Source organism: Dermochelys coriacea, chromosome 9, assembly GCF_009764565.3.
Source record: "Dermochelys coriacea isolate rDerCor1 chromosome 9, rDerCor1.pri.v4, whole genome shotgun sequence".
NCBI lineage: Eukaryota > Metazoa > Chordata > Testudines > Dermochelyidae > Dermochelys > Dermochelys coriacea.
The window spans coordinates 56,931,286-56,955,831 of record NC_050076.1 but is presented as its reverse complement, the minus strand read 5'-3'; the positions used below and the strand labels follow the sequence as shown (position 1 = coordinate 56,955,831).

Sequence of the window (24,546 nt, the reverse complement as noted above, 5' to 3'; positions counted from 1 at the left end):
AGTTTGACGCTCTTGGCCCATTGTCTGTCTGTTTGGCTTCCCTGATCTATCTGAAGTGTGGTGGGAAAGGCTAGCCATTAAGCGTCTAAGAGCAGAGCTGAGTTTGAGTTGAATGGCACTGTGGTGCTTAATTTCTTTAAGCATTTCCATTTCTATAAGGCATTGTTAACAGAATAGAGAAATAAAGTAGCTGACGGTGCAGTCATATTTTAAAGCAGGGTCGTAACCGGTGGGTCTTTAATGGCAGCCAGTCACAGCAAATACTTACTGGGCTCTTACCCACCAGACCCTAGAGTCCGGGCTACGTTTGTTAACTGTATTACCCTCTGTACCAGCCCTCTCTTAGCTATGCGCCAGACCCACGCACCATTTCTGGAAGGGTCTCGTCTCACTCCCCAAATTGTGCTGCCTAATTACCATCCAGAAAACTGGCTCCCTCCCCCACTCTAAAAGTAGCCGAGATTCCACTGAGGATTAGGAGTCCATTCAGAACCTGGCCAAAAGACCCTGCAGCTGGCGGTTGAGTGGCCAGTGCGCTCCCCTCACTGTGCTGGTGGTGAGCTTGATCAACATTGGACGTGACACCAGTCTTTTTTGATAGGAACTGACCAAACCCCACTGCACAAGCGACCTCAGGGATCCAGTGCTTGCAGCTAGGCAGGCCTCTACCCTTTTCAATGTCTGTCTACAGCAAATTGTTCTGCTCTGTCCTCTTTGTACTAACAGATACAAGAGGGTCTACAAAGTCCACCAGGACATCTGCTACAAGGAGAGCTGTGAGAGCACTGTTTCAAAGAAGACAGGCAGCAGGTAGGGTCGGTTGACGGCTATTGCAATGGCTTTGCAACATTGCAACGTACAGACACATGCGAAAACAGGGCTCACATTTTCAATAGAAACAGTTATTATGGGTGCCCAGTCTGAGACACAGTGACGGGGCTGATTTTCAGAAAATGCTGAGTGCCTACCTTCCGGAAACCAACTCCTTTAACCCAGCTCAGAGTGGGCCCCCAAAATCAGTCACAGCTGAAAATTTAGGCCTAGATGCCTGAAGATGTAGCAAGAGCTGGTACACTGAAGTTGTTTGCATGGGGGGCTGGTTAGAATCAGTAAGTGTGTGCTATCACTCCTCCTCAGAGCACGAAAATACAGAGCTGAGTCCTAGGCTGTCTGGGCATTAGTCACCTTGGAGACGACGTTTGTGGGCGTCTGCCATTGTGAGCAACTTTAGTCCTTTAGAAACGATGAGTTGGGTTTATGGGATAACTTTCAGAGTCATGAACGCTGGGAGTCCCATTAATAAAGGGACTGAACTGCTGAATTGCACCTCACTTCTATGGAGACGTACCTGTTAGTGTGAACAAAAAGAAAACGGTCAGCAGTCTTGTATACTGAGACCTCTCTCTTTCCTTCTTCCAGAAAACAAAGTAACAGTCACGCACTGAAGAAGCCATAGAGTAAGTGATCCTTCTCCCTGAGAGGCTTTTAGAAGGTAGAAGGGTGCTGCACTGAGGAGTTTGCCATCATGCGTAGCACCTGCCAAGGACAGATTGTCTCACACCCCACCCCGTTGTGAAACCATCTTTCTCCAGGGTTAAAAGGGCAGTCAGGCAGCCTCCTACCTGGAGAGCAGTAAGAAGCACGGCTGATAGGGCCTGGCCCCAGTCTTTAACCACAGCAAGCATGTCAAAAACCCATGACATGCTGCTCACTGTTACCTGCGATGGACCCCCAAACTACTCCCATGCAGAAATGGCACATGGGCAAGACCATCTCGACTGAAGAGGGCAGAAAGCTGAAATCTATTGCTAGAGTAATGTGAAGAGCCCTGGACTGAACTAATAGTGCCCTGGCTCCCTGGAATACCATCAAGCTGGTATTTGCTATGGATTCTGGCCCCACTGATTTTCTATGTTGATTTCCTCCCCCCACCGCTACACAAGGACCAGCCTCTTACTGACAAACATTTTCTTGCTAGCTTCAGATAAGAGTTAAGCCCTTGGTTTCAAGACCTTAAACTTCACTTGTGTGTCTGTGCAAGGCTAATGTAAAGGCATAGCTGGGGGTCAGGTAAGCCACCCTAGACTAGAAAGATGGCTCTGAGAGCTCTGGGAAGGGGAATACTGACCATTGTGCTTAAGCTAGTTAAATATTGCCACAGATACAATCCAAATCATATAAGAGTGTGCACTTACTTTATTTGAAGTAGACTCAAAGTTTGATCCCATCTTTATTTACTGTAGTCGAGTGTTGCATGGTCCTTGCTTCCTATTATCCTGGTGCTTTTGTCTAGAAACTGTGCATTCCATCCACCTCCTCCTTTTAAGAGAATGCTTGCTGGGCTGTCAAAAGTTAATCTAACACCTTTTACAAATCTGCTAAGAGTTGTTGGAGACTATCCTCTAATGGGCCCAACTCCCACAGACCCTTCTCTGGCTTCTGACAAAATCTGCCATGCTGTGGACGCAGCAGCCACCACCACCCACAGCTTCAGCTCTGCAGTTGACTGCTGGAGCCTTTTAGGTGGGAAGGAGCAGCCTGGAGATGCAGTGATCCAGTTTCTGTTGGCAGGGCTCCTGTAGAGCCTCTGCTCCCATCTATCTACCCTCCCTGAGGAGAAAGCCCAGGCCAAGGCAATAGTACATTATTGTTCTATTTGTGTTATGGGAATACAGAGCCCTAAATGGCCTGTGGTTTGTGATGTCAGAATTAGCCAGACTGAGAGAGAGTTCCTGCCTTGCAGAGCTGCATATTAGTGAAATGAACAATTCAGACAAAGGGTAGGAGGGAAAGTGACTTGCCCCAGGTAGAGATCAAGGAAATTTGAAGGCACAGGAAAGAATGAAATATCAACAGCCATTACATGCTTCTCAAAACTAAACTTCCTTTACTTCTTTCAGAATGAGAAATGTATTATTTGTACTTCAGTTAGCCCATAAACAAGCGCTGGTTGGAGAAGTATATATTCTTTAGCTTTGATATGAATAATAACAACAAATTTACCTAGTGTGAGGGAGGAAGCTACAGCTACACCCCCTTAGGGTGCTCAGATGTATTTTTCCAAAATCTTTTTTGAGTGGGTTCTGATTGAGCTGTTAACACTCAAGAAAGAGATCTTGGAGTCACTGTGGATAGTTCTCTGAAAACATCCACGCAATGTGCAGTGGCAGTCAAAAAAGCAACAGAATATTGGGAATCATCAAGAAAAGGATAGATAATAAGACAGACAATATCATATTGCCTCTATATAAATCCATGGTATGCCCACACCTTGAATACTGCGTGCATCCCATCTGAAAAAAAAGATATATTGGAACTGGAAAGGTTCGGAAGAGGGCAACAAAAATGATTAGGGGTATGTAAGAGCTTCCATATGAGGAGAGATTAATAAGATTGGGACTTTTCAGCTTGGAAAAGAGACTACTAAGGGGGGATATGATAGAGATCTATAAAATTATGACTGGTGTGGAGAAAGTAAATAAGGAAGTGTTATTTACTCCTTCTCATAACACAAGAACTATGGGTCACCCAAATGAAATTAATAGACAGCAGGTTTAAAACAAACAAAAGGAAGTATTTTTTCACACAACGTACCTGTGGAACCAGTCAACCTGTGGAACTCCCTGCCAGAGGATGTTGTGAAGGCCAAGACTATAACAGGGTTCAAAAAAGAACTAGATATGCTCATGGAGCATAGGTCCATCAATGGCTATGAGCCAGGATGGACATGGATGGTGTCCCTAGCCTCTGTTTGCCGGAAGCTGGGAAAGGGCAACAGGGAATGGATCACTTGATGGTTACCTGTTCTGTTCATTCCCTCTGGGACACCTGGCATTGGCCACTGTCAGAAGACATGATACTGGACTAGATGGACATTTGGTCTGACCCAGTATGGTCATTCTTATGTTCCCTGGGTGGCATATAGGAAAAAGAAATGTAAAGTGTGAAAGATGGTTATAAACAAAAGGGAAGGTTAAGTAAATAGACCTGACCTGCCACACTTAGAGTACAGAAGAAACTCCTGTTTCTAGAGAGAAAGCTCAGGAAATGAACATCCCTAAGATGTAATTTAAACAGAGCATAATAATAAGAACCACCAATAAATTCAAGTATATACCAAAACTTTATAGTAACACCTCCACTAGACTCTTTAGTAGTGGAGTGTCATTGTGTGTGTACACACACACACACACACACACAAAATGTGGTAAATATAGACAAAACTAGACATCCTGTGAACCACTATAATACCATGTAAACAGTTACTAATGTAGCCTTGGATATGCTAGCATAGCTCAAGCGTTTCCTTTTTTTTCCTTCCTCTTTCCCTGTTAATTCTGAGAGAAAATATTTCATACAAGTTTCTTCACAATTCTTCCATTCCAGCTCTTGAAGGGGCATCTAAAAGTTTCCACTTGTTTTTCAAGACCTCCCCCAGGTCAGCAGCAGAGCTGGAAACTGAATCCCAGTCTTCAAGGTCTGTCCCTATGGCCTTTCCACTTCCTATCCTTGCCTCCTTGTGGCAGAGCTGCCTCAAGCACAGACATTGCAGGATGCTACACAGGGGTGAATCTCATATACTTAGAGGCCAGAAGGCACCATCATGATCATCTCTGACCTCCTGCACTAGTTTAAGCCTGCAAGTGACCAGTGCCCCATGCTGCAGAGGAAGGCGAAAACCCCCCAGGGTCTCTGCCAATCTTACGTGGAGAGAAATTACTTCCCAACCATAGAATCATAGACTCATAGAAGATTAGGGTTGGAAGAGACCTCAGGTCATCTAGTTCAACCCCCTGTTCAAAGCAGGACAAACCCAACTAATCATCCCAGCCAGGGCTTTGTCAAGCTGGGCCTTAAAACCCTCTAAGGATGGAGATTCCACCACCTCCCTAGGTAACCCAGTCCAATGCTTCATCACCCTCCTAGTGAAATAGTTTTTCCTAATATCCAACCTAGACCTCCCACACTGCAACTTGAGACCATTTCTTCTTGTTTTGTCATCTGCCACCACTGAGCACAGCCAAGCTCCATCCTCTTTGGAACCCCCCTTTAGGTAACTGAAGGCTGCTATCAAATCCCCCCTCACTCTTCTCTTCTGCAGATTAAATAAACCCAGCTCCCTCAGCCAATCCTCGTAAGTCATGTGCCACAGCCTCCTAATAATTGTTGCCTTATGCTGGACTCTCTCCAATTTGTCCACATCCTTTCTGTAGTGGGGGGCCCAAAACTGGACACAATAGTCCAGGTGTGGCCTCACCAGTGCCGAATAGAGGGGAATGATCACTTCCCTCGACCTGCTGCCAATGCTCCTGCTAATGCAGCCCTATATGCCCGTTAGCCTTCTTGGCAAAAAGGGTACACTGTTGACTCATATCCAGCTTCTCGTTCACTTTAATCTCTTTTCTGCAGAACTGCCTCTTAGCCAGTCAGTCCCCAGCCTGTAGCAGTGCATGGGATTCTTCTGTCCTAAGTGCAGGACTCTGCACAGGGCCTTGTTGAACCTCATCAGATTTCTTTTGGCCCAATACAACAATTTGTCTAGGTCACTCTGAACCCTATCCCTACCCTCCATCATATCTACCTCTCCCCGCAGCTTAGTGTCATCTGCAAACTTGCAGAGGGTGCAATCCATCCCATCATCCAGATTATTAATGAAGATGTTGAACAAAACTGGCCCCAGGACCAACCCCTGGGGCACTCCGCTTGATACTGGCTGCCAACTAGACATCGAGCCGTTGATCACTACCCGTTGACCCCAATGATCTAGCCGGTTTTCTATCCACCTTATAATCCATTCATTCAATACATACTTTTTTAACTTGCTGGCAAGAATACTGTGGGAGACCGTATCAAAAGCTTTCCTAAACTCAAGATATATCATGTCCACCGCTTTCCCCATGACCACGGAGCCAGTTATCTCATCATAGAAGGCAATAAGGTTGGTCAGGCATGACTTGTCCTTGCTGAATCCATGTTGACTGTTCCTGATCACTTTCCTCTCCTCCAGGTGCTTCAAAATGGATTCCTTGAGGACCTGTTCCATAAGGATTCTCCTTCCTTTTTTAAAGATGGGCACTATATTTGCCTTTTTTCAATCATGCGGGACCTCCCCCGATAGCCATGAGTTTTCAGAGATAATGGCCAATGGCTCTGCAATCACATCAGCCAACTCCCTCAGCACCCTTGGATGTATTGCATGGACTTGTGCATGTCCAACTTTTCTAAATAGTCCTTAAGATGAAAGCTGCTCATCTCCTCCCCATACTGTTCTGCTTACTGCAGCAGTCTGGGAGCTGACCTTGTCTGTGAAGACTGAGGCAAAAAGAGCATTGAGTACTTCAGCTTTTTCCATGTCATGTCATTAGGTTGCCTCCCCCATTCAGTAAGGATCCTACACTTTCCCTGACCACCTCCTTGTTGCTAATATACCTGTAGAAACCCTTCTTGTTACCCTTCACATCCCTTGCTAGGTGCAATGCCAATTGTGCTTTGGCCTTCCTGATTACACCCCTGCATGCTTGAGCAATATTTTTATACTCCTCCCTACTCATCTGTTCAAGTTTCCACTTCTTGTAAGCTTCCTTTTTGTGTTTAAGCTCACCGAAGATTTCTCTGTTAAGCCAAGCTGGTCGCCTGCCATATTTGCTATTGTTTCGGCACATCAGGATGATTTGTTCCTGCGCCCTCAACAGGGCTTCTTTAAAATACAGCCAGCTCTCCTGGACTCCTTTCCCCCTCATATTAGCCTTCCAGGGGATCCTGCCCATCAGTTCGCTGAGGGAGTCAAAGTCCGCTTTTCTGAAGTCCAGGGTCCATATTCTGCTGTTCTTCTTCTTTCTTCCTTTTGTCAGGATCCTAAACTCAACCATCTCATGGTCACTGCTGCCGAGGTTGCCACCCACTTCCACTTCCCCTATCAAATTCTTCCCTGTTTGTGAGCAGCAGGTGAAGAGCAGCACAGCCCCACCAGCACTTGCACAAGAATGTTGTCCCTAACACTCTCCAAAAGCGTTCTGGATTGTCTGTGTATTGCTCTCGCAGCAGATGTTAGGGTGATTGAAGTGCCCCATGAGAACCATGGCCTGTGATCTGGAAATTTCTATTAGTTGTCCTCAGAAAGCCTCGTCTACCTCATCCTCCTGGTCTGGTGGGCTATAGGAGACGCCCACCATGACATCATCCTTATTGCTCTCGCCTCTAACCCAAAGACTCTCAACAGTTTCAAACTGGAGCTCTGAGCAGTCATACTGCTCCCTTACATACAGTGCAACTCCTCCACCTTTTCTCCCCTGCCTGTCCTTCCTGAACAGTTTATACCCATCCCTGACAGTGCTCCAGTCCTGTGAATTGCCCCACCAAGTCTCTGTTATTCCAATCACATCATAGTTCCTTGACTGTGCCAGGACTTCCAGTTCTTTCTGCTTGTTTCCCAGGCTTCTTGCATTTGTGTACAACTAACCAATTGCCCTACTTTCTCAGTATGAATCCGGAGGCCTCCACTGTTTCACACTCCTCCTTTTTCCTTCCGGTATCCCACTTCCCCACTTACCTCTGGGTCTAGGTCACCATCCCCTGGCAAATCTAGTATAAAGCCCTCCTCACTAGGTTAGGAAGCCTGCCTGCGAAAATGCTCTTCCCTCTCTTCATTAGGTGGATCCCATCTCTTCCTAGCAATCCTTCTTTCTGGAACAACATGGTTGAAAAATCCAAAGCCCTCTCTCCAACACGACCTGCGTAACCACACATTTACCTCAACAATTCAATGGACCCTACCTGGGCCTTTTCCTTCAACAGAGAGAATATGGTTCTTTCAACCCCAAATATGGTGATCAGTTAGACCCAACAGCCAGAAATCAGGGAAAGAATTTTCTGTAGTAACTCAGAGCCCTCCCCATCTAATCTGCCCCATTATCTTTATTTTAAATATTACTTGTCAAACAGGGGAAGCAAAAAATCAAATGCTCCAGCCCCCCTTGCTTGTGCGTATGACCCTAGATCCCATAGCTTTGCCTTTCTCTGCTAGAGCAAATAAGTATGCACTAACAAACGCTAGGGGCCAGATTTACACACTTGTCACTTTCAACTACAAAGAGCAGCAGCCCAGAAATCTTTAAGAACCAAAGGGCCAAAACCACCACTGACTTCAATAGGGAAAAGGGGATACATAAGACAGCATTAATACGGTTTCCAAGCTCTTATGGGGCAAGTACACTCCATCAGCCAAACCTCATGGGAGCAAGAGTGGGTCACTCCCTCAGACCAAAGGAAATTGGAGTGCTTTCAGCTGATTCTAATGTTCTCTCTCTCTTTCATAGGGTTCAAAGCACTAAGAGCTTCATCTTACCAGATCTAAGGGCTTTCAAACACCAGGAGGATCGGATCTACAAATAATGGGGGAGACCTTCCTACATGGAGTCACTGCCCTTCCCTCTCCTCCAGCCTGTTAGGGACACACTCAGACTGGCACACCACACAGCCATCTCCCCTCCGGGCAGCAGGCACACCAGAGCCCTCACATGGGCTTTCCTTATTGCGGGCGCCCTTCTTCCCATCACCAGAATCCATCTAGGGACAAGCAACATCACATTAGAACGGCTGACTGTCTTGTACGGGGGTTAGCCTATCTTTGTAACCCAGGCCTGTTCATGAGAGTCCCTCCTCTGCATGGGCATTTACAGGGCTGAAATCCAGCCCCCTCTTACCAGTATATGTACCGATCTGTTAAATTACAAATCACCCATAAATCAAGGTTAATACAGCAGTACACTCCTTAGCTATGAATTGACACCTGACCTACACAGCCCCATCAGAGAAGTAAAATATTCCCCTGCACAGTCAAGTAAAAAAAAAAATCCTAACTATTTGAACTGATGAGGCTGAAAAATAAAGTAGTAGACACATTTCCCCTTCTTTTGTACCTTAAATGTTTGGGTTTTAAGAACACTGTGCTGAACAGCAGTCAAGATTGGCTATTTTCCTCCAGTTATTAATGTTTTAACTGAGTTTCAGTGTGTAGCTTAGAAAAATGTCTACAGCACCTAAGAATGATGAAATTTTTTCCTCAAAAAAAAGGTGAAGGCTTAGAAATGGGTTTGCTCCCATACTCATTTTTATAGCACATGAACACACTGGTCTATGAAATCATTCCAGGGCACTGTAGCGGTGTTCAGCAAAGAAAATATTTAAAGTCCTCATCTCCAGCTGAAACAGATTTAGTAAGTGTCCAAAGCATGTCAGCTGAAATCCACTTCTCTGCACCTGTATATTTTAAACCAGACAGTACCAGGAAACTGACATGCACACACTGATACAGCTGTGACACCAACTGGTATCCAAGCATTAATTCCCTGAATTACAGCAGAGCTGGCTGCAGTGGTGCTTAGACATTGGCAGCAATACCAGCTGGGCAGGCTCAAGGAAAGCATGTCTGGCTTTTAAGATTTCCTAGCTTTTGAGAGTTTGTATGAGTATGACACTAGTTACACATAGATTTGTGTATTACTATACACAGTGTATATTATAAATTAATACATACCAGAGATATAGTTTAGCAATGGTACTAGAGTGTTGTTCCAGAAGCAGTATATGGGTGCACTGCTAGGAGGCTGTGTGTGACTCATGGCGCAGGATATAGCAGCCTTTCCCCACTGCCTAGCGCTAATAGTCAAGGGGGTGTAAAGTATAAATTCAGTTCTTTAGCGAAGGAAAGAATGGTTCTGAGCAGAACACGGCACAGGCGTTAAGCAGCTCCCCTCAGCAGGTGTCCTCCCCATTCTGAGCACCTCGCCAAACACTCCTCTGAGCAAGAGAATGTCAGGGTGCTGAGGAACCTGGCCAGCCATAACAGCCAGCTGGAAAATCAGGCTCCTTTCCAGGCAGTGATGGTAATGCCATTACCCACAAGGGATGAGGAAAAACCAGTTCACGGATCTCTGCTGCAGTGGAATATTCCCTTTGCCTCCCAACGCCATCAGGCCACTGCTGCAAAGATCAGGCACAAGAACGACCCATTTCAGAGATGCTGTTGGAAACCAAACTGGGAAGTGGACTGGTTGACAGGTAATAAAGCTTCCTAAGGGCCCGCCCCACAACTCTAGAGTCCCAGTTATTCTGAGCTCATTTCACATGGGAAAGCTTAGAATCACTAGCCCTTAAACACCCTTCACGTGGTTATGGCGGACTGGTGGCAGCACTGCTTCTGGGACGTAGGAGGAGGGTGTCAGAAATTTGGAAAGCCCTTGTCATTACCTGGGGAGAGAAGAGAGTTAGGACCAGAACCCCAGGGGTCAAATCATCCAGCATTCCAAGTCAGGATGACAGGCCCCTTTCCCCAGGTGTTCTGTCACCTGAGTCCAAGCTGGCAGCGGTGGCAAAGGACGTGCAACCCTTCTGCAATGTTGCCTGAAAATAGGGTCACTGAATGCATATGCAGACAGTGTGGTTCAAAAGAAGCCTGCAGCTTGTTAACTGGAAACTAAAGCAATCCTGCAAGCAGACAGTGCATGTTCCCTTTCAGTCCAGCTATGGCATGCTTTGAGCTATAGGACAGGAGAGTAGACTCTCGCTGCAATTCCAGGAGTTGGCACTCCCACCCACCTCATGTTACCCCAGCAAGACCAGCATGTTCACACACACCGTCAGCCTGAGAGGTGCCACCCAGAACAGACCCATGGCCCGGCAGCAGCAACGCGGTTGCAGCAGCTTGCTTCTCTTCTGCCATACAAGGAGTCTCCACTCTTGTACGTGTTGTAATGTAGCTACCTGAGAGCTAGCGCAGCAGCATTCAGGTCAAACCATATGCTACACAGAGACTAAGCACAGTATGTAACGCAGCAGAAAAAGATTTTATCTGTTCAAAAAAGTTAGTTATTTTGTTTTTTAAATAAAAATACAATTGCTAGCCATTGGGTCCTTTGTTTAGTGCGTGGTGGAGAAGAGGCAGAGGGAAGGGGAGAGTCAATCCCTTTTCCCCAAACCACAGTGCCCACATGCACCAGAGGCATCTCCTCAGCACCAGCCACACACACACGCCTCACATCAAACCAGTCTCCTGCCCCCCAATCTACTCACCAGCCTCCTCAGCCCACAACCAAACCACTTCTCTTGAACCAGCAGTTCACCTGCTCACACAATCTGTCTCCTTTCCTGGGCCCAATCCCAAGCTCTCTCCTCCTCCCTTGACCATTTGCCCCACATCCGTCTCCTCTCCTGCCTCTGAAGCTCAGTGTGCTCTTTCCTTCCACGGCCAAAGAATCCATCGTCTTGTCCTCCTGAACTCTGATCCTAAGCTCCCTCATCGCCTCCCCTCATTACAGAGCCCAGGTCTCTCAGTCTCCAACCCCAAAATCCAGCTTCTCTCCAGGACCCCACACAATCCAGCACCTCTACTCAGGGGCATGCTAAACATTTACACTCCCTAAGGCAGCAGACAGCTCTCACGTTCCTGGCTCCTAGCAGGGGTAGCCATCCCTTCCTCCACTGACAGCTATCTTTGTGGGGGAAGGTTCGGAAAGGACAGACCTGTGCTTGCGCAGCATTTCCTAGTGCTGGCCCTAGCCACTATTGCTGGTATGTCATTGCCATTGGCGGGGCAGCCCTACCCCCATCAAAGAAGGCTGTTCTGTAAAGGGTGACCAGGCGAGAGCTACCAATACCCAGAACTACCCTCTGATGTGTGGCAACCAGGGCTCGTCTTCCAGCTGCACCAACTTTGGGCAGCAGTCCCCAACTTAGAGTTGCCCCTTCCCCTCACTGAGCCCATCTGGCAAACAGCAGATTCGTCTAGAGCTAGGGTGTCCCACTATGCTTGGGTGGGGAAATCAGGCCAAGTGACAGAGAAGGGCACTCGCTTCCTGAAGGGTCTGAGCTTTATTGGTTTTATACAGCCACCTGGAACAAGGGCCTCAGCTCAATGAGGAAAACAGGGACAGGACTGCCTGCCCCCAGGCAGCAGTCAAGTTTCAGGCTGTGGCCCAGGGGACCTGTTTCCAAACTAGTGATGTCATGGCAACACCATTAAACACATAGGTCAGAAGGGAACGTCTAGGAGCAGCCAAGATGTGTGGTAACCCCAGCAGCTGGTTTCCACCAATGACTCTTTGGCCAAGCCCTTACTGAAGCTTGGGGATAAGAGTTCAGTTTCCTTCCTTGCTGTCAGACCTTTCCCCTTCCCTTTCGCTGGCTGAGTCTGTCTCTTCAGATGCTATATCCTGATCCCCCTTCCCCTCCTCCCGAGCCAGCAGCTTCTTAAAGACCTCAAACTCCTCCAGGGAGGAGTGGGCTATCTTGGCCAGGAAGTCCCTTTCCGAGACTCCAACGATTTCCTTCAGTTTCGGGTTGACGATCTGGGTCTGGCCTTTCTTGTCAGGAGTTTGATAAAGCCCCAAGCGCTCTAAGAAGATGTGCCGGTTCTTGACCTCAGCTATTGGAGTTCGGAAGAGACCAGATTTCACCACTGCTTTGTGCTTTACTCCCATTCTGAAGTGCACGTACTGCAGGAAAGACAAAGGGAGATAAAAATATACCCTGCAAAGCGGAAGGAAGAGACACCTGTTTAGCTGATATCAGCATATCCCAGGAAATGCACTGGGTTGGAGCTAAGGTGTTATAAAAGTTGTGCTTCACTTTTCCTATAGACATACACAGGTAACTAGCCGCAGAGAAATCTGAATCGAGGACTTCTAATGCACCTACTCTGAATGCTTAGTACTGTGCACACTGGCAGTACATTTACCAAGATACAGTCCCTGCTCCATAGAGTACTAGATCAGACACACACTAGGTGACGTATGAACTCAAAAGCAGAGCAAAGGTCTTGACGGGATCACTGCTGATGAGGGTGTTTTGAGGAGGGTGGAAGAGTACATGCATTAAACACAAATGCACTTCAGCTGTTACATTTTGGAGATCATCCTTTTTTTAGAAAGACTTGGGGAAGACCAGTGGAGCAGACACCAAGCAAGTAAAATACTGCAGCTCAGTTCCTCTAACCTGGCCTCTGTAAAAGAAGACAGCACTTTGAAGTGTTAGCATCAACAGTACAGTCAGACCCAGTTAAGCAGAACCTGTCTGCACACTGCATGTGTATCTCCACTGAATTCACGTGCATGCTGCTCCACGCAGGCCAAGAAACTGGTCTCTCCTTCAGATCTCTCAGATTGAGAGGCACGAGAGAAGCCAATCCCATGACACTCAGATGTCGGTGTGCGGCAGAGGACAGATACATGTGGGGAGATAAACCTGGTGATTCCCACTCTGGTTTGATTTCTCCATGTGCCACGGAGTCCAAACCACCAGCCAGACTTTCAGATGGGTTCATGCTACTGCAAGCCCTTAAGGAAGGAGTTCTGCAGCCCCCCACAGGCCCAGCCTCACCTGGAATTTGTACTCCAGGTCATGCGGTTCCTCCAACAGGACGTTGGAGCAGCGATGCAGAATCTCCGTCACCTGATCCACTGTGAAAATACACTTCTCCTTGAACACCCGCACCACTGCATCTATTTTCTTCCAGGAGAAGGTGAAGATTCTGGGGCAGTGGCTCACCACTTGCTGCAGGTTCTCTGCGTCAGATGAAAGGGGAGATAATGAGACATGCTCATCATGCAGGAGAGGATGATTTACTGGGGACAGGGATTCAGGAAGTAGAACTGCACTGTCAGATTTGAAGCACAGGTGGATTGGTCTGCCTCTCCCTTCTCACAAGAAGCATATCATAGAATATCAGGGTCAGAAGAGACCTTAGGAGGTCATCTAGTCCAACCCCCTGCTCAAAGCAGGACCAATCCCCAACTAAATCTCCCAGCCAGGGCTTTCTCAAGCCTGACCTTGAAAACCTCTAAGGAAGGAGATTCTACCACCTCCCTAAGTAACCCATATGAGATCAGGAGTCTCATGCAGAACAAACAGCCTGAGCCACCTGCCTCTCCCAGGAGGGTGCTCTGTAAACAGATTCCAGACTCTCTCTCAGTTATCCGTAAGACCTGGACAGCTACCCGCATCCTCACACACACTGGCAGAGACCCTCCCAGAGCCACAGGTTTGCTAAGCTGCAGTAGAACAGGCAGTTTGCTACTATATCTAATTAGTGGCAGAAGCATAAGGGGGAAATTTACAGCTATAGAAAATTAGTCTCCATCAAATTAAACACATTCCTGTCAGGGCCGGGGGAGAAGGGCGAAGAGCACTGCAACACACAAGTAACACAGGGATTGATCTGTCAGCAGCAATTCCGTTGGGACAGAGATGCTTGGGATGGCAGAAATGGTCTGATAACAGAAGCCCTGCTCCAGATCAGCATTTGCATAGGGCTGGAGAGAGATGGCATACATTTCTGGGAGGTGGGGGAGAGCAGGCTGGAGCTGGGATAGTATTAATGAATCTGCTGACTTTCCTTCCCATGACCCTGACTCTGTGCAATTTCTGGCAGCAGGAACAACTGCTGAAGCACTCAAGGTGCAAGTACCTTCAGATTGGGTGATTATATGAACCCCACCATAGGCAGAGCTAGAAGCTGCTTGAGTTCTTGTTCATCATTTTGGTAGATAACATTGCTCGGGTCAACTCTCCCATCTCTTACACGAGAGTTTTTTCCTAACATGCTGCAAGAGATCTGAGGGTGTGCTGCCATGACACCAGAGTTAAACAGCTCGCACTCCAGCTCTTACTCCAGTAACTGCAGAGAGGGGATCATCTGAGGGCACGAGGTACTTTTGGCGGCACTTCAGCATTGTATCTCATATAAGGCAGTGAACATGCAACACCGTTTTACCTTCTCCGAGGTCCAGTCTCCGCAGGTAGTCTACACGATGCCTCAGTTGCTGGGCCGACATTCTTAGCACTTCAGGGCTCTTCTGCAAGGCCCTCAGTGTGGAGTCAGCATCCAAGCCCAACAGGAGGAGCTCGGAAACCACTGCCAGCCGTGTCTGAGGAGCCAGCTTGGGCTGCAACCTGAACAGCTCCATTATCTGGGCGTTACTAAATCCCATGTCAGAGAATGAATCCAACATCTTCCCCAGCTCCGATCTCCCTATATCAGCTTGTCTCTGCTGTGCTGCCAGGGACAGACGGACAGCTTCCAGGAGCTTTCTACTCGGTTCTGGCTCATTGCGGTCCTGCTCCCAACCAGCAGAGGACAAACTCCCACCACTCCATTCTGATGAGGCCACAGACGCCAGTCTACACCCACTACTTAACAGAGGGCAGAAAGAGGCAGGCAATCCAGCAGATGGAGAGGCACACAACCATGACTGTCTTGTAACAGAGGGATGGATACTGGGGACCAGCCTGCATCCCCACAGGACCTGCAGAAACACACCACAAAACAAGCTGATTGCAAAGAGTCAGTGGGACGGGTTGGATCAGAGAAACCCCCTTGGGGCTGCCAACCGATGTGCCAAGACTACTTCCTGCTAACCTGCTGCAAACCCAGACCCAGGTCAGAACTACGTCCTCTAACAGCTATAGGCTTAATTGAAAACAGCTTTAGAAGTGTTCCTGTCTTTAACACTCAGATGTTCAACTCCCAATGGGGTCCAAACCCCAAATAAATCCGTTTTACCTCATATAAAGCTTATACAGGGTAAACTCATAAACTGTTCGCCCTCTATAACAATGATAGAGAGATATGCACAGCTGGGATGTAAATTGTTGAAATCATGGTGGAATTCCTCAAGGGCTTCTTTTCCATGGGTCCAGATGATGAAGATGTCATCAATGTAGTGCAAGTAGAGTAGGGGCATTAGGGGCCAAGAGCTGAGGAAGCATTGTTCTAAGTCAGCCATAAAAACTTTGGCATACTGTGGGGCCATGCAGGTACCCATCGCAGTGCCGCTGATTTGAAGATATACATCGTCCCCAAATGGGAAATAGTTATGGGTGAGGACAAAGTCACAAAGTTCAGCCACCAGGTTAGCCGTGACATTATTGGGGATATCCCACCATCAACCTCAGCCTGGACCAGTCCACACAAGAGATCCACTTCCTGGACACTACGGTGCTAATAAGCGATGGTCACATAAACACCACCCTATATCAGAAACCTACTGACCACTATTTCTACCTACATGCCTCTAGCTTTCATCCAGATCATACCACACGATCCACTGTCTACAGCCAAGCTTTACAATATAACCGCATTTGCTCCAACCCCTCAGACAGAGACAAACACCTATAAGATCTCTATCATGCATTCTTACAACTACAATACCCACCTGCTGAAGTGAAGAAACAGATTGACAGAGCCAGAAGAGTACCCAGAAGTCACCTACTACAGGACAGGCCCAACAAAGAAAATAACAGAACGCCACTAGCCATCACCTTCAGCCCCCAACTAAAACCTCTCCAACGCATCATCAAGGATCTACAACCTATCCTGAAGGACGACCCATCACTCTCACAGATCTTGGGAGACAGGCCAGTCCTTGCTTACAGACAGCCCCTCAACCTGAAGCAAATACTCACCAGCAACGACACACCACACAACAGAAACACTAATCCAGGAACCTATCCTTGCAACAAAGCCCGTTGCCAACTCTGTCCACATATCTATTCAGGGGACACCATCATAGGACCTAATCACATCAGCCACACTATCAGAGGCTCGTTAACCTGCGCATCTACCAATGTGATATATGCCATCATGTGCCAGCAATGCCCTTCTGCCATGTACATTGGTCAAACTGGACAGTCTCTACGTAAAAGAATAAATGGACACAAATCAGACGTCAAGAATTATAACATTCAAAAACCAGTCGGAGGACACTTCAATCTCTCCGGTCACTCGATTACAGACCTGAGGGTGGCTATCCTTCAACAAAAAAACTTCAAAAACAGACTCCAACGAGAGATTGCTGAATTGGAATTAATTTGAAAACTGGATACAATTAATTTAGGCTTGAATAGAGACTGGGAATGGATGAGTCATTACACAAAGTAAAACTATTTCCCCATGTTATTTCTCCCCCCCACCCCACCCCCCACTGTTCCTCAGATGTTCCTGTTAACTGCTGGAAATAGCCTACCTTGCTTGTCACCATGAAAGGTTTTCCTCCTTTCCTCCCCCTGCTGCTGGTGATGGCTCATCTTAAGTGATCACTCTCCTTACAGGTTTCAGAGTAGCAGCCGTGTTAGTCTGTATTTGCAAAAAGAAAAGGAGTACTTGTGGCACCTTAGAGACTAACAAATTTATTAGAGCATAAGCTTTCGTGAGCTACAGCTCACTTCATCGGATGCATTTGGTGGAAAAAACAGAGGAGAGATTTATATACACACACACAGAGAACATGAAACAATGGGTTTATCATACACACTGTAAGGAGAGTGATCACTTAAGATAAGTCATCACCAACAGCGGGGGGGGGGGGGGAAGGAGGAAAACCTTTCATGGTGACAAGCAGGTAGGCTAATTCCAGCAGTTAACAAGAATATCAGAGGAACAGTGTGTATGATAAAACCCATTGTTTCATGTTCTCTGTGTATGTATATAAATCTCCCCACTGTTTTTTTCCACCAAATGCATCCGATGAAGTGAGCTGTAGCTCACGAAAGCTTATGCTTTAATAAATTTGTTAGTCTCTAAGGTGCCACGGGTACTCCTTTTCTTTTTACTCAGTAGATTATAAGCTTTGTAATGATACCTTACAAGAGACCTTTTGCATGAAACATATTCCAGTTACAGTATATTCACAGGTTTCAGAGTAGCAGCCGTTTTAGTCTGCATCTGCAAAAAGAAAAGGAGTACTTATGGCACCTTAGAGACTAACAAATTTATTTGAGCATAAGGTGTAGCTCACGAAAGCTTATGCTCAAATAAATTTGTTAGTCTCTAAGGTGCCACAAGTACTCCTTCTGATTATATTCACACTCATTAGCATATTTTCCTAAAATCATATAGACTGTCATGTCACTGTCAGTATGAAAGGATCAGAGAGGCCAGAAACAGGAGAGATCTTATAGATCACTGAGTGAATTCTCCTGCAGTGTGGAAGATGTAACCCAATTAACTGACATTAAACCAACATTCCACCTAGGACTAAGCACATAGCACTCACTGGCTCTCTTGCTAGTCTTAAAGGGTGACTGTAACAGCACAGATTGTAATTAGTCATCACTGGCTGCATTCCACTAAGTGCCCAGTCAAAGATTTTGTTGCAGCTGATTTCATTTTGTTTTTTTAAAGAAAAAAAAAGTTAAATAATTTTTCACAAATCTGGGATGTTGAAGGAAGCAGCAATGAAAGAACTCACTCTTCCAACGTTATTTCCTACACAAGAGTTTCCAAAGTCCCCCTGTTCAAAAATACAAGGAGGCTTTTATTTAAGACAACAAAACTAAAGGGAAATAGAACCTCCTGTGGTTTGTTTTTCACAATTTTGCCTTACATGAAGTATCCAAGTCAAAATAAAATACATCCTTTCTGAGGTCTATTATCTAGTTTATGCAATCGGAAGCTCTATCAGACCAGAAGTCCAATAGTTAAGATGACTGAAACTGCTCCGGTAAACACTTGATTATACAGACTATTACATTACAACAAAAAAAGAAAAAGAGTACATGTTCAGGCTGCAAAATCAAACATTAATAAATTAGGAAATGCCTGAATTAAGGATGCCCTTGCAACTTTAACAATGAGTCCGGTGGCACCTTAAAGACTAACAGATTTATTTGGTCATAAGCTTTCGTGCGTAAAAAACCACTTCTTTAGGTGCATGGAGTGAAAATTACAGAAGCAGGCATTATATAATGACACATGAAGAGAAGGGAGTTACCTCACAAGTGGAGAACAAGTGTTGACACGGCCAATTCAATCAGGGTGGATGTAGTCCACTCCCAATAATAGATGAGGAGGTGTCAATTCCAGGAGAGGCAAAGCTGCTTTTGTAATGAGCCAGCCACTTCCAGTCCCTATTCAAGTCCCAAATTAATGGTGTTTAATTTGCAAATGAATTGTAGCTCTGCAGTTTCTCTTTGAAGTCTCAAAGTAGCAGCCCTATAAGTCTGTATCCGCAAAAAGAAAAGGAGGACTTGTGGCACCTTAGAGACTAACAAATTTATTTGAGCATAAGCTTTCATGAGCTACTGAATGCATCCGATGAAGTGAGCTGTAGCTCACGAAAGCTTATGCTCAAATAAATTTGTTAGTCGCTAAGGTTCCACAAGCCCTCCTTTTCTTTGAAGTCTGTTTCTGAAGTTTTTTTGGTCAAGTATAGCTACTTTTAAATCTGTTAAAGAATGTCCAGGAAGATTGAAGTGTTCTCCTACTGGCTTTTGTATGTTACCATTCCTGATGTCTGATTTGTGTCCATTTATTCTTTTACATAGGGACTGTCTGGTTTGGCCAAAGTACATGTACAAAAGCAGTTTTGCCTCTCCTGGAATTGACAACTCCTCATCTATTATTGGGAGTGGACTATATCCACCTTTTTGTTTTTGCAAAAAAGAAAAGGAGTACTTGTGGCACCTTAGAGACTAACAAATTTATTTGAGCATAAGCTTTCGTGAGCTACAGCTCACTTCATTGTGAGCTGTAGCTCACGAAAGCTTATGCTCAAATAAATTTGTTAGTCTCTAAGGTGCCCCAAGTACTCCTTTTCTTTTTTGCGAATACAGACTAACACGGCTGCTACTCTGAAACTTCTTGTTTTTGTGGATACAGACTAACACGGCTACCCCCTGATACCTGCAACTTTAGTTTGGTCCCCTTGTGCACCATACACATTATGAAATTCTTTAATTCCATGATCACATGCTATTTTTTCCACAGGACTCCTGCTCCATTCCGTGCACAGGATGGACAGTGCTCGCTGAATAGGTAGCTATTAGGGCTGTCAAGCGATTAAAAATATTTATCATGGTTAATTGCACAATTAAAAAATTGTGATTAATCACATTATTAAAAAATAATAGAATACCATTTATTTAAATGTTTTTGGATGTTTTCTACATTTTCAAATATATTGATTTCAATTACAACACAGAATAAAGAGTTCAGTGCTCACTTTGTATTTATTTTTGATTACATATATTTGCACTGTAAAAAACAAAAGAAATAGTATATTTCAATTCACCTAATAGAAGTATTGTAGTGCAATCTCTTTATAATGTATACATTATACATCTCTTTACAAATGTAGAATTATGCACAAAAAATAACTGCACTCAAAAATAAAACAATATAAAACTTTAGATCCTACAAATTCATTCAGTCCTACTTCAGCCAATCACTCAGACAAACAAGTTTGGTTACAATTTGTAGGAGATAATGCTGCCCACTTCTTGTTTACAACGTGACCTGAAAGTAAGAACAGTTGTTCGCATGGCACTGTTTTAGCTGGCATCGCAAGATATTTACATGCCAGATGCAGTAAAGATTCAGATGCCCCTTCATGCTTCAACCACCATTCCAGAGGACATGTGTTCTGCTCGATAACGATCCAAAGCACTACAGACCAACTTATGTTCATTTTCACCATCTGAGTCAGATGCCGCCAGCAGAAAGTTTATTTTCTTTTTTCGTGATTCAGGTTCTGTAATTTCTGAATCTGAGTGTTGCTCTTTTAAGACTTCTGAAAGCATGCTCCACACATTGTCCCTCTCAGATTCTGGACGGCACTTCAAATTCTTAAACCTTGGGTCGAGTGCTGTAGCTATCTTTAGAAATCTCACATTGGTGCCCTCTTTGCATTTTGTCAAATCTGCAGTGAAAGTGTTCTTAAAACGAACAACGTGTGCTAGGTCATCATCCAAGATTGCTATAACATGAAATATATGGCAGAATGCGGGTAAAATAGAGCAAGAGACATACAGTTCTCCCCCAAGGAGTTCAGTCACAAATTGAATTAATGCATTTTTTTTTAACGAGCATCATCAGCATAGAAGCATGTCTTCTGGAATGGTGGCCAAAGCATGAAGGGACATTCGAATGTTTAGCATATCTGGCACGTAAATACCTTGCAATGCCAGCTACAAAAGTGCCATGCAAATGCCTGTTCTCACTATGAGGTGATATTGTAAATAAGGAGAGCAGTATTATGTCCCATAAATGTAAACAAACTTGTCTTAGTGATTGGCTGAACAAGAAGTAGGACTGAGTGGACTGGTAGGCTCTAAAGTTTTACATTGTTTTGTTTTTCAGTGCAGTTATGTAAAAAAAAAAATCTATATTTGTAAGTTACACTTTCACAGTATAGAGATTGCACTACCGTACTTGTATGAGGTTAATTAAAAAATACTATTTATCATTTGTATAGTGCAAATATTTGTAATAAAAATAATAATATAAAGTGAGTACTGTATTCTCTGTTTTAATTGAAATCAATATATTTGAAAATGTAGAAAAACATCCAAAAATATTTAATAATTGTCAACTGGTACTCTATTGTTCAACAGTGAGATTAATCACGATTAATTTTTTTTAGTTAATTGCGTGAGTTAACAGCGATTAATCAACAGCCCTAGTAAGCTATTCAGTATTTTGCTTTGTCTTCATCATTCAATGTGTGATTCCATGTCTTAATTGCTGCACACTATTCAAACCCTGCACCGAGTACAGAATTAATCCCTCAGAGGCTTTTCTGTAGTACTTCACAAACTCTAATGAATTTAACTTCCCAACATCCCTGTGAGGTACAGTTTGTATCATTATCCCCAGGTTACAGACAGGGGCTTGAAGCACAAGGGATTAAGGTCAGAAGTGTCCACTAATTTCAGGTGACCAGCTGGAGACACCTGAGACCCGATTTTCTTGGCATTACATAGCAGTCTATGTTCAAAGCACAGCTCCCACTGACCAGCTGCAACAGCGAGTGCTCTGCACGGCTGCAAATCAGACTCCATGGGTCTCAAGTTTGGTGTGCAAAAAAGGAAGAACACCTGTGAAAATTTGCATGTAAGTGACTTCCCCAGAATCACACAGAAACTCCATGGCAGAGGCAGGGATAGAATCCAGTTCTCCAACGCAGCGTTCAAGTGCAATGGGACTATCCTTTCTCCTTCTGTAATCCCATACTTCATTCCCTACACACCTTCCAACTTCTGCAACAAAGCAGGCAGGGGGCCTTCACTACACAACCCTGATGCAGCCATCACATGGAGCTGTCCACCCCATGCGACCTGTAGGTCATGTGCTCCAGGTGTTGAGGGCAGCCTTGCCTCCTGCTTCTCTTGCTTTCCCTTAAGCAAGCCTTGCAGGAGTGTGCTCCCTGCCCACCTCTCACCCCTGGCCCCCCAGAGCATGCCATCGGGGCCATCCCGCAAGCCTCCCCAGCCACTTCCAATATGCCACCAGAACCAGCTGCACAATATCCAGCCAGTCCACCTCCAAACTGTGCCCAAGATACATTTGTACACACCTCTCCTCCATCCTATTCACATCTTCACCCTCGTGTCCCTCCCCAACACCGAGCAATGGGGCCTGCTGTAACCAGCAGAGAGCAAGGAACCCAGTGAGCCAGCCTGTACTCCATTCTGATTCCACGGCCCACTGGGGATATCAGCTGGTGGCTTCCTCATGGAGCTGTGAGTGCAGGCGTGTACCTGGTGTGGTTTACAAACTCCCCTGATGCTTGCCTCTGTTATGTGTCCTCTCGCTTATCTATGTAGGGTGGGCCAGGCTGCAGCCCCTCTTCCAGCTCTTCCAGAACCTCCCACTGAGGTCCTGGCTGTACTGTCCCCTGCACCTCCCAATTCATACACACCCTATCTGTGGCCCCACAAATTTGCTAAACCTCCTCGTCAACCTACTCCTACTGCAGGCCACTGAGATGCCAGCCAGGCTCCCTGCTCAAGACTCATGTCATCTGCGATAGTGACTAGAAAGGAATCAAATCACATTAACAATGTATTTTATTTAAAACCACAGGCATTCCCATGCACTTTCACCCGGGCTGGTTTAGACTGGAAGCTCTTTGGGACAGGGAACGGTGTTTATATTTTTCAGAGTAGCAGCCGTGTTAGTCTGTATTCGCAAAAAGAAAAGGAGTACTTGTGGCACCTTAGAGACTAACAAATTTATCTGAGCATAAGCTTTCGTGAGCTACAGCTCACTTCATCGGATGCATTTGGTGGAAAAAAAACTTTTCCTTTTCTTTTTGGTGTTTATATTGCAAGTCACATCTAACCCTCCTGGGAATAACATCCAGAAGGGTCCAGTCCCTCCCTGCGAGGGAATGTCAGGGGGCCGGGCAGATGGATACATCTGTCCATATAGAACTGTGAGTTCAGGAAGGATCCAGCAGCCAGGAGAAGCGGTGGGTACAGGTCAAGGACACGTGGGGGCTGAGTTAGCAGCTGGACCCAATATGGTGAGACAGGGGAGCCCGCCCGGATTGTCATGCCTACGCATTCAGAAACCAAACTGGGGAGAAGAGACCTGCCCCTCTCTCCGCATTGCACAGCCGGGCCGCGCCGTTCACCCTGCCCCCCGCTCCCCGCATTGCACGGCCGGGCCAGGCCGGGCCGCGCCGCTCACCCCCCGCTCCCCGCATTGCACGGCCGGGCCAGGCCGGGCCGCTCACCCCCCGCTCCCCGCATTGCACGGCCGGGCCAGGCCGGGCCGCGCCGCTCACCCCCCGCTCCCCGCATTGCACGGCCGGGCCAGGCCGGGCCGCTCACCCCCCGCTCCCCGCATTGCACGGCCGGGCCAGGCCGGGCCGGGCCGCTCACCCCCCGCTCCCCGCATTGCAAGGCCGGGCCGCGCCGCTCACCCCCCGCTCCCCGCATTGCACGGCCGGGCCAGGCCGGGCCGCGCCGCTCACTCCCCGCATTGCACGGCCGGGCCAGGCCGGGCCGCGCCGCTCACCCCCCGCTCCCCGCATTGCACGGCCGGGCCAGGCCGGGCCGCGCCGCTCACTCCCCGCATTGCACGGCCGGGCCAGGCCGGGCCGCGCCGCTCACCCCCCGCTCCCCGCATTGCACGGCCGGGCCAGGCCGGGCCGCGCCGCTCACTCCCCGCATTGCACGGCCGGGCCGGGCCGCGCCGCTCACCCTGCCCCCGCTCCCCGCATAGCGCCGCTCACCCAGGCCGCGTGACTCGATAACCTCCGTATCGGGCCCAGGCTGCTGCTGTGCATGTCACAGGGCAGAGGCAGCTCCCAGCCCGCCTGGAAACGGGAAGCGGCGCGTTCCGCAGTCCCGGGCCACGCTCCCTGCGGCAGCGGCTTCCCCCCCTCTCCTGCGAGGTCACCCAGGCCTCCTGCGGCTCCTTCGCCGGACTGGAGGCGTCCTGTGCTACAGCCCTGGGCCTTCGCTCGGCTCCCTAGGAGCTGGCCCGTTTCCGCAGCTCTGCTGCCCCACAGGGACGGGACGGGATGAACAGCCCCGCCAAGCTCGATCAGCAGCGGGCCGGGAAACACGGCGTGTGAGGGGCTGTGCTGAGATCGCATTGGCAATGGACCCACCAGGCCGGGCCCACACGGTGTTGCGTGGCGGGAGAACACCAAGCCATGGGCCTGGGCGGGCATAGTTTACAGCAGTGTGCTTCTTAACCTTTTCCTGCTGGCGACCCTCTTTGGACTTAAAAAAATTATCCCTCCCCCTGCGCCTTAAGCTTGG

The 24,546-nt window shown here is 47.0% G+C and overlaps 2 protein-coding genes across 6 annotated transcripts in view; one reads left to right on the top strand and one right to left on the bottom strand.

Annotated features, from left to right (window-relative positions):
- The window catches only part of SNED1 (sushi, nidogen and EGF like domains 1), a 110,567-nt gene extending 99,666 nt beyond the window's left edge, over window positions 1-10,901 (top strand). For both annotated transcript variants that reach the window (XM_038415613.2, XM_038415614.2), the window contains 3 exons: window positions 727-810; window positions 1,420-1,457; window positions 8,316-10,901. In XM_038415613.2, coding sequence (XP_038271541.1) covers window positions 727-810; window positions 1,420-1,456 — 121 coding nt within the window. In that variant the 3' untranslated portion in view covers window position 1,457; window positions 8,316-10,901. The remainder of the gene's footprint in view (window positions 1-726; window positions 811-1,419; window positions 1,458-8,315) is intronic.
- Window positions 203-24,472, bottom strand: MTERF4 (mitochondrial transcription termination factor 4). 4 transcript variants are annotated; one of them, XM_043491984.1, is made up of 4 exons: window positions 24,012-24,470; window positions 14,768-15,299; window positions 13,375-13,559; window positions 203-1,348 (listed from the first exon to the last, which is right to left on the bottom strand). In XM_043491984.1, the coding sequence occupies exons 1-4, from the start codon at window positions 24,453-24,455 to the stop codon at window positions 1,256-1,258; spliced, it is 1,254 nt and encodes a 417-aa protein (XP_043347919.1). In that variant the 5' UTR covers window positions 24,456-24,470; the 3' UTR covers window positions 203-1,255. The 4 variants fall into 4 exon arrangements, with proteins under 4 accessions (XP_043347919.1, XP_038271545.1, XP_043347921.1 ...); XM_038415617.2 differs by lacking the exon at window positions 203-1,348 and adding an exon at window positions 10,826-12,491 and having other exon boundaries at window positions 24,012-24,472; XM_043491986.1 differs by lacking the exons at window positions 203-1,348; window positions 24,012-24,470 and adding exons at window positions 11,850-12,491; window positions 23,409-23,477.
- Window positions 24,473-24,546: the final 74 nt, after the last annotated feature.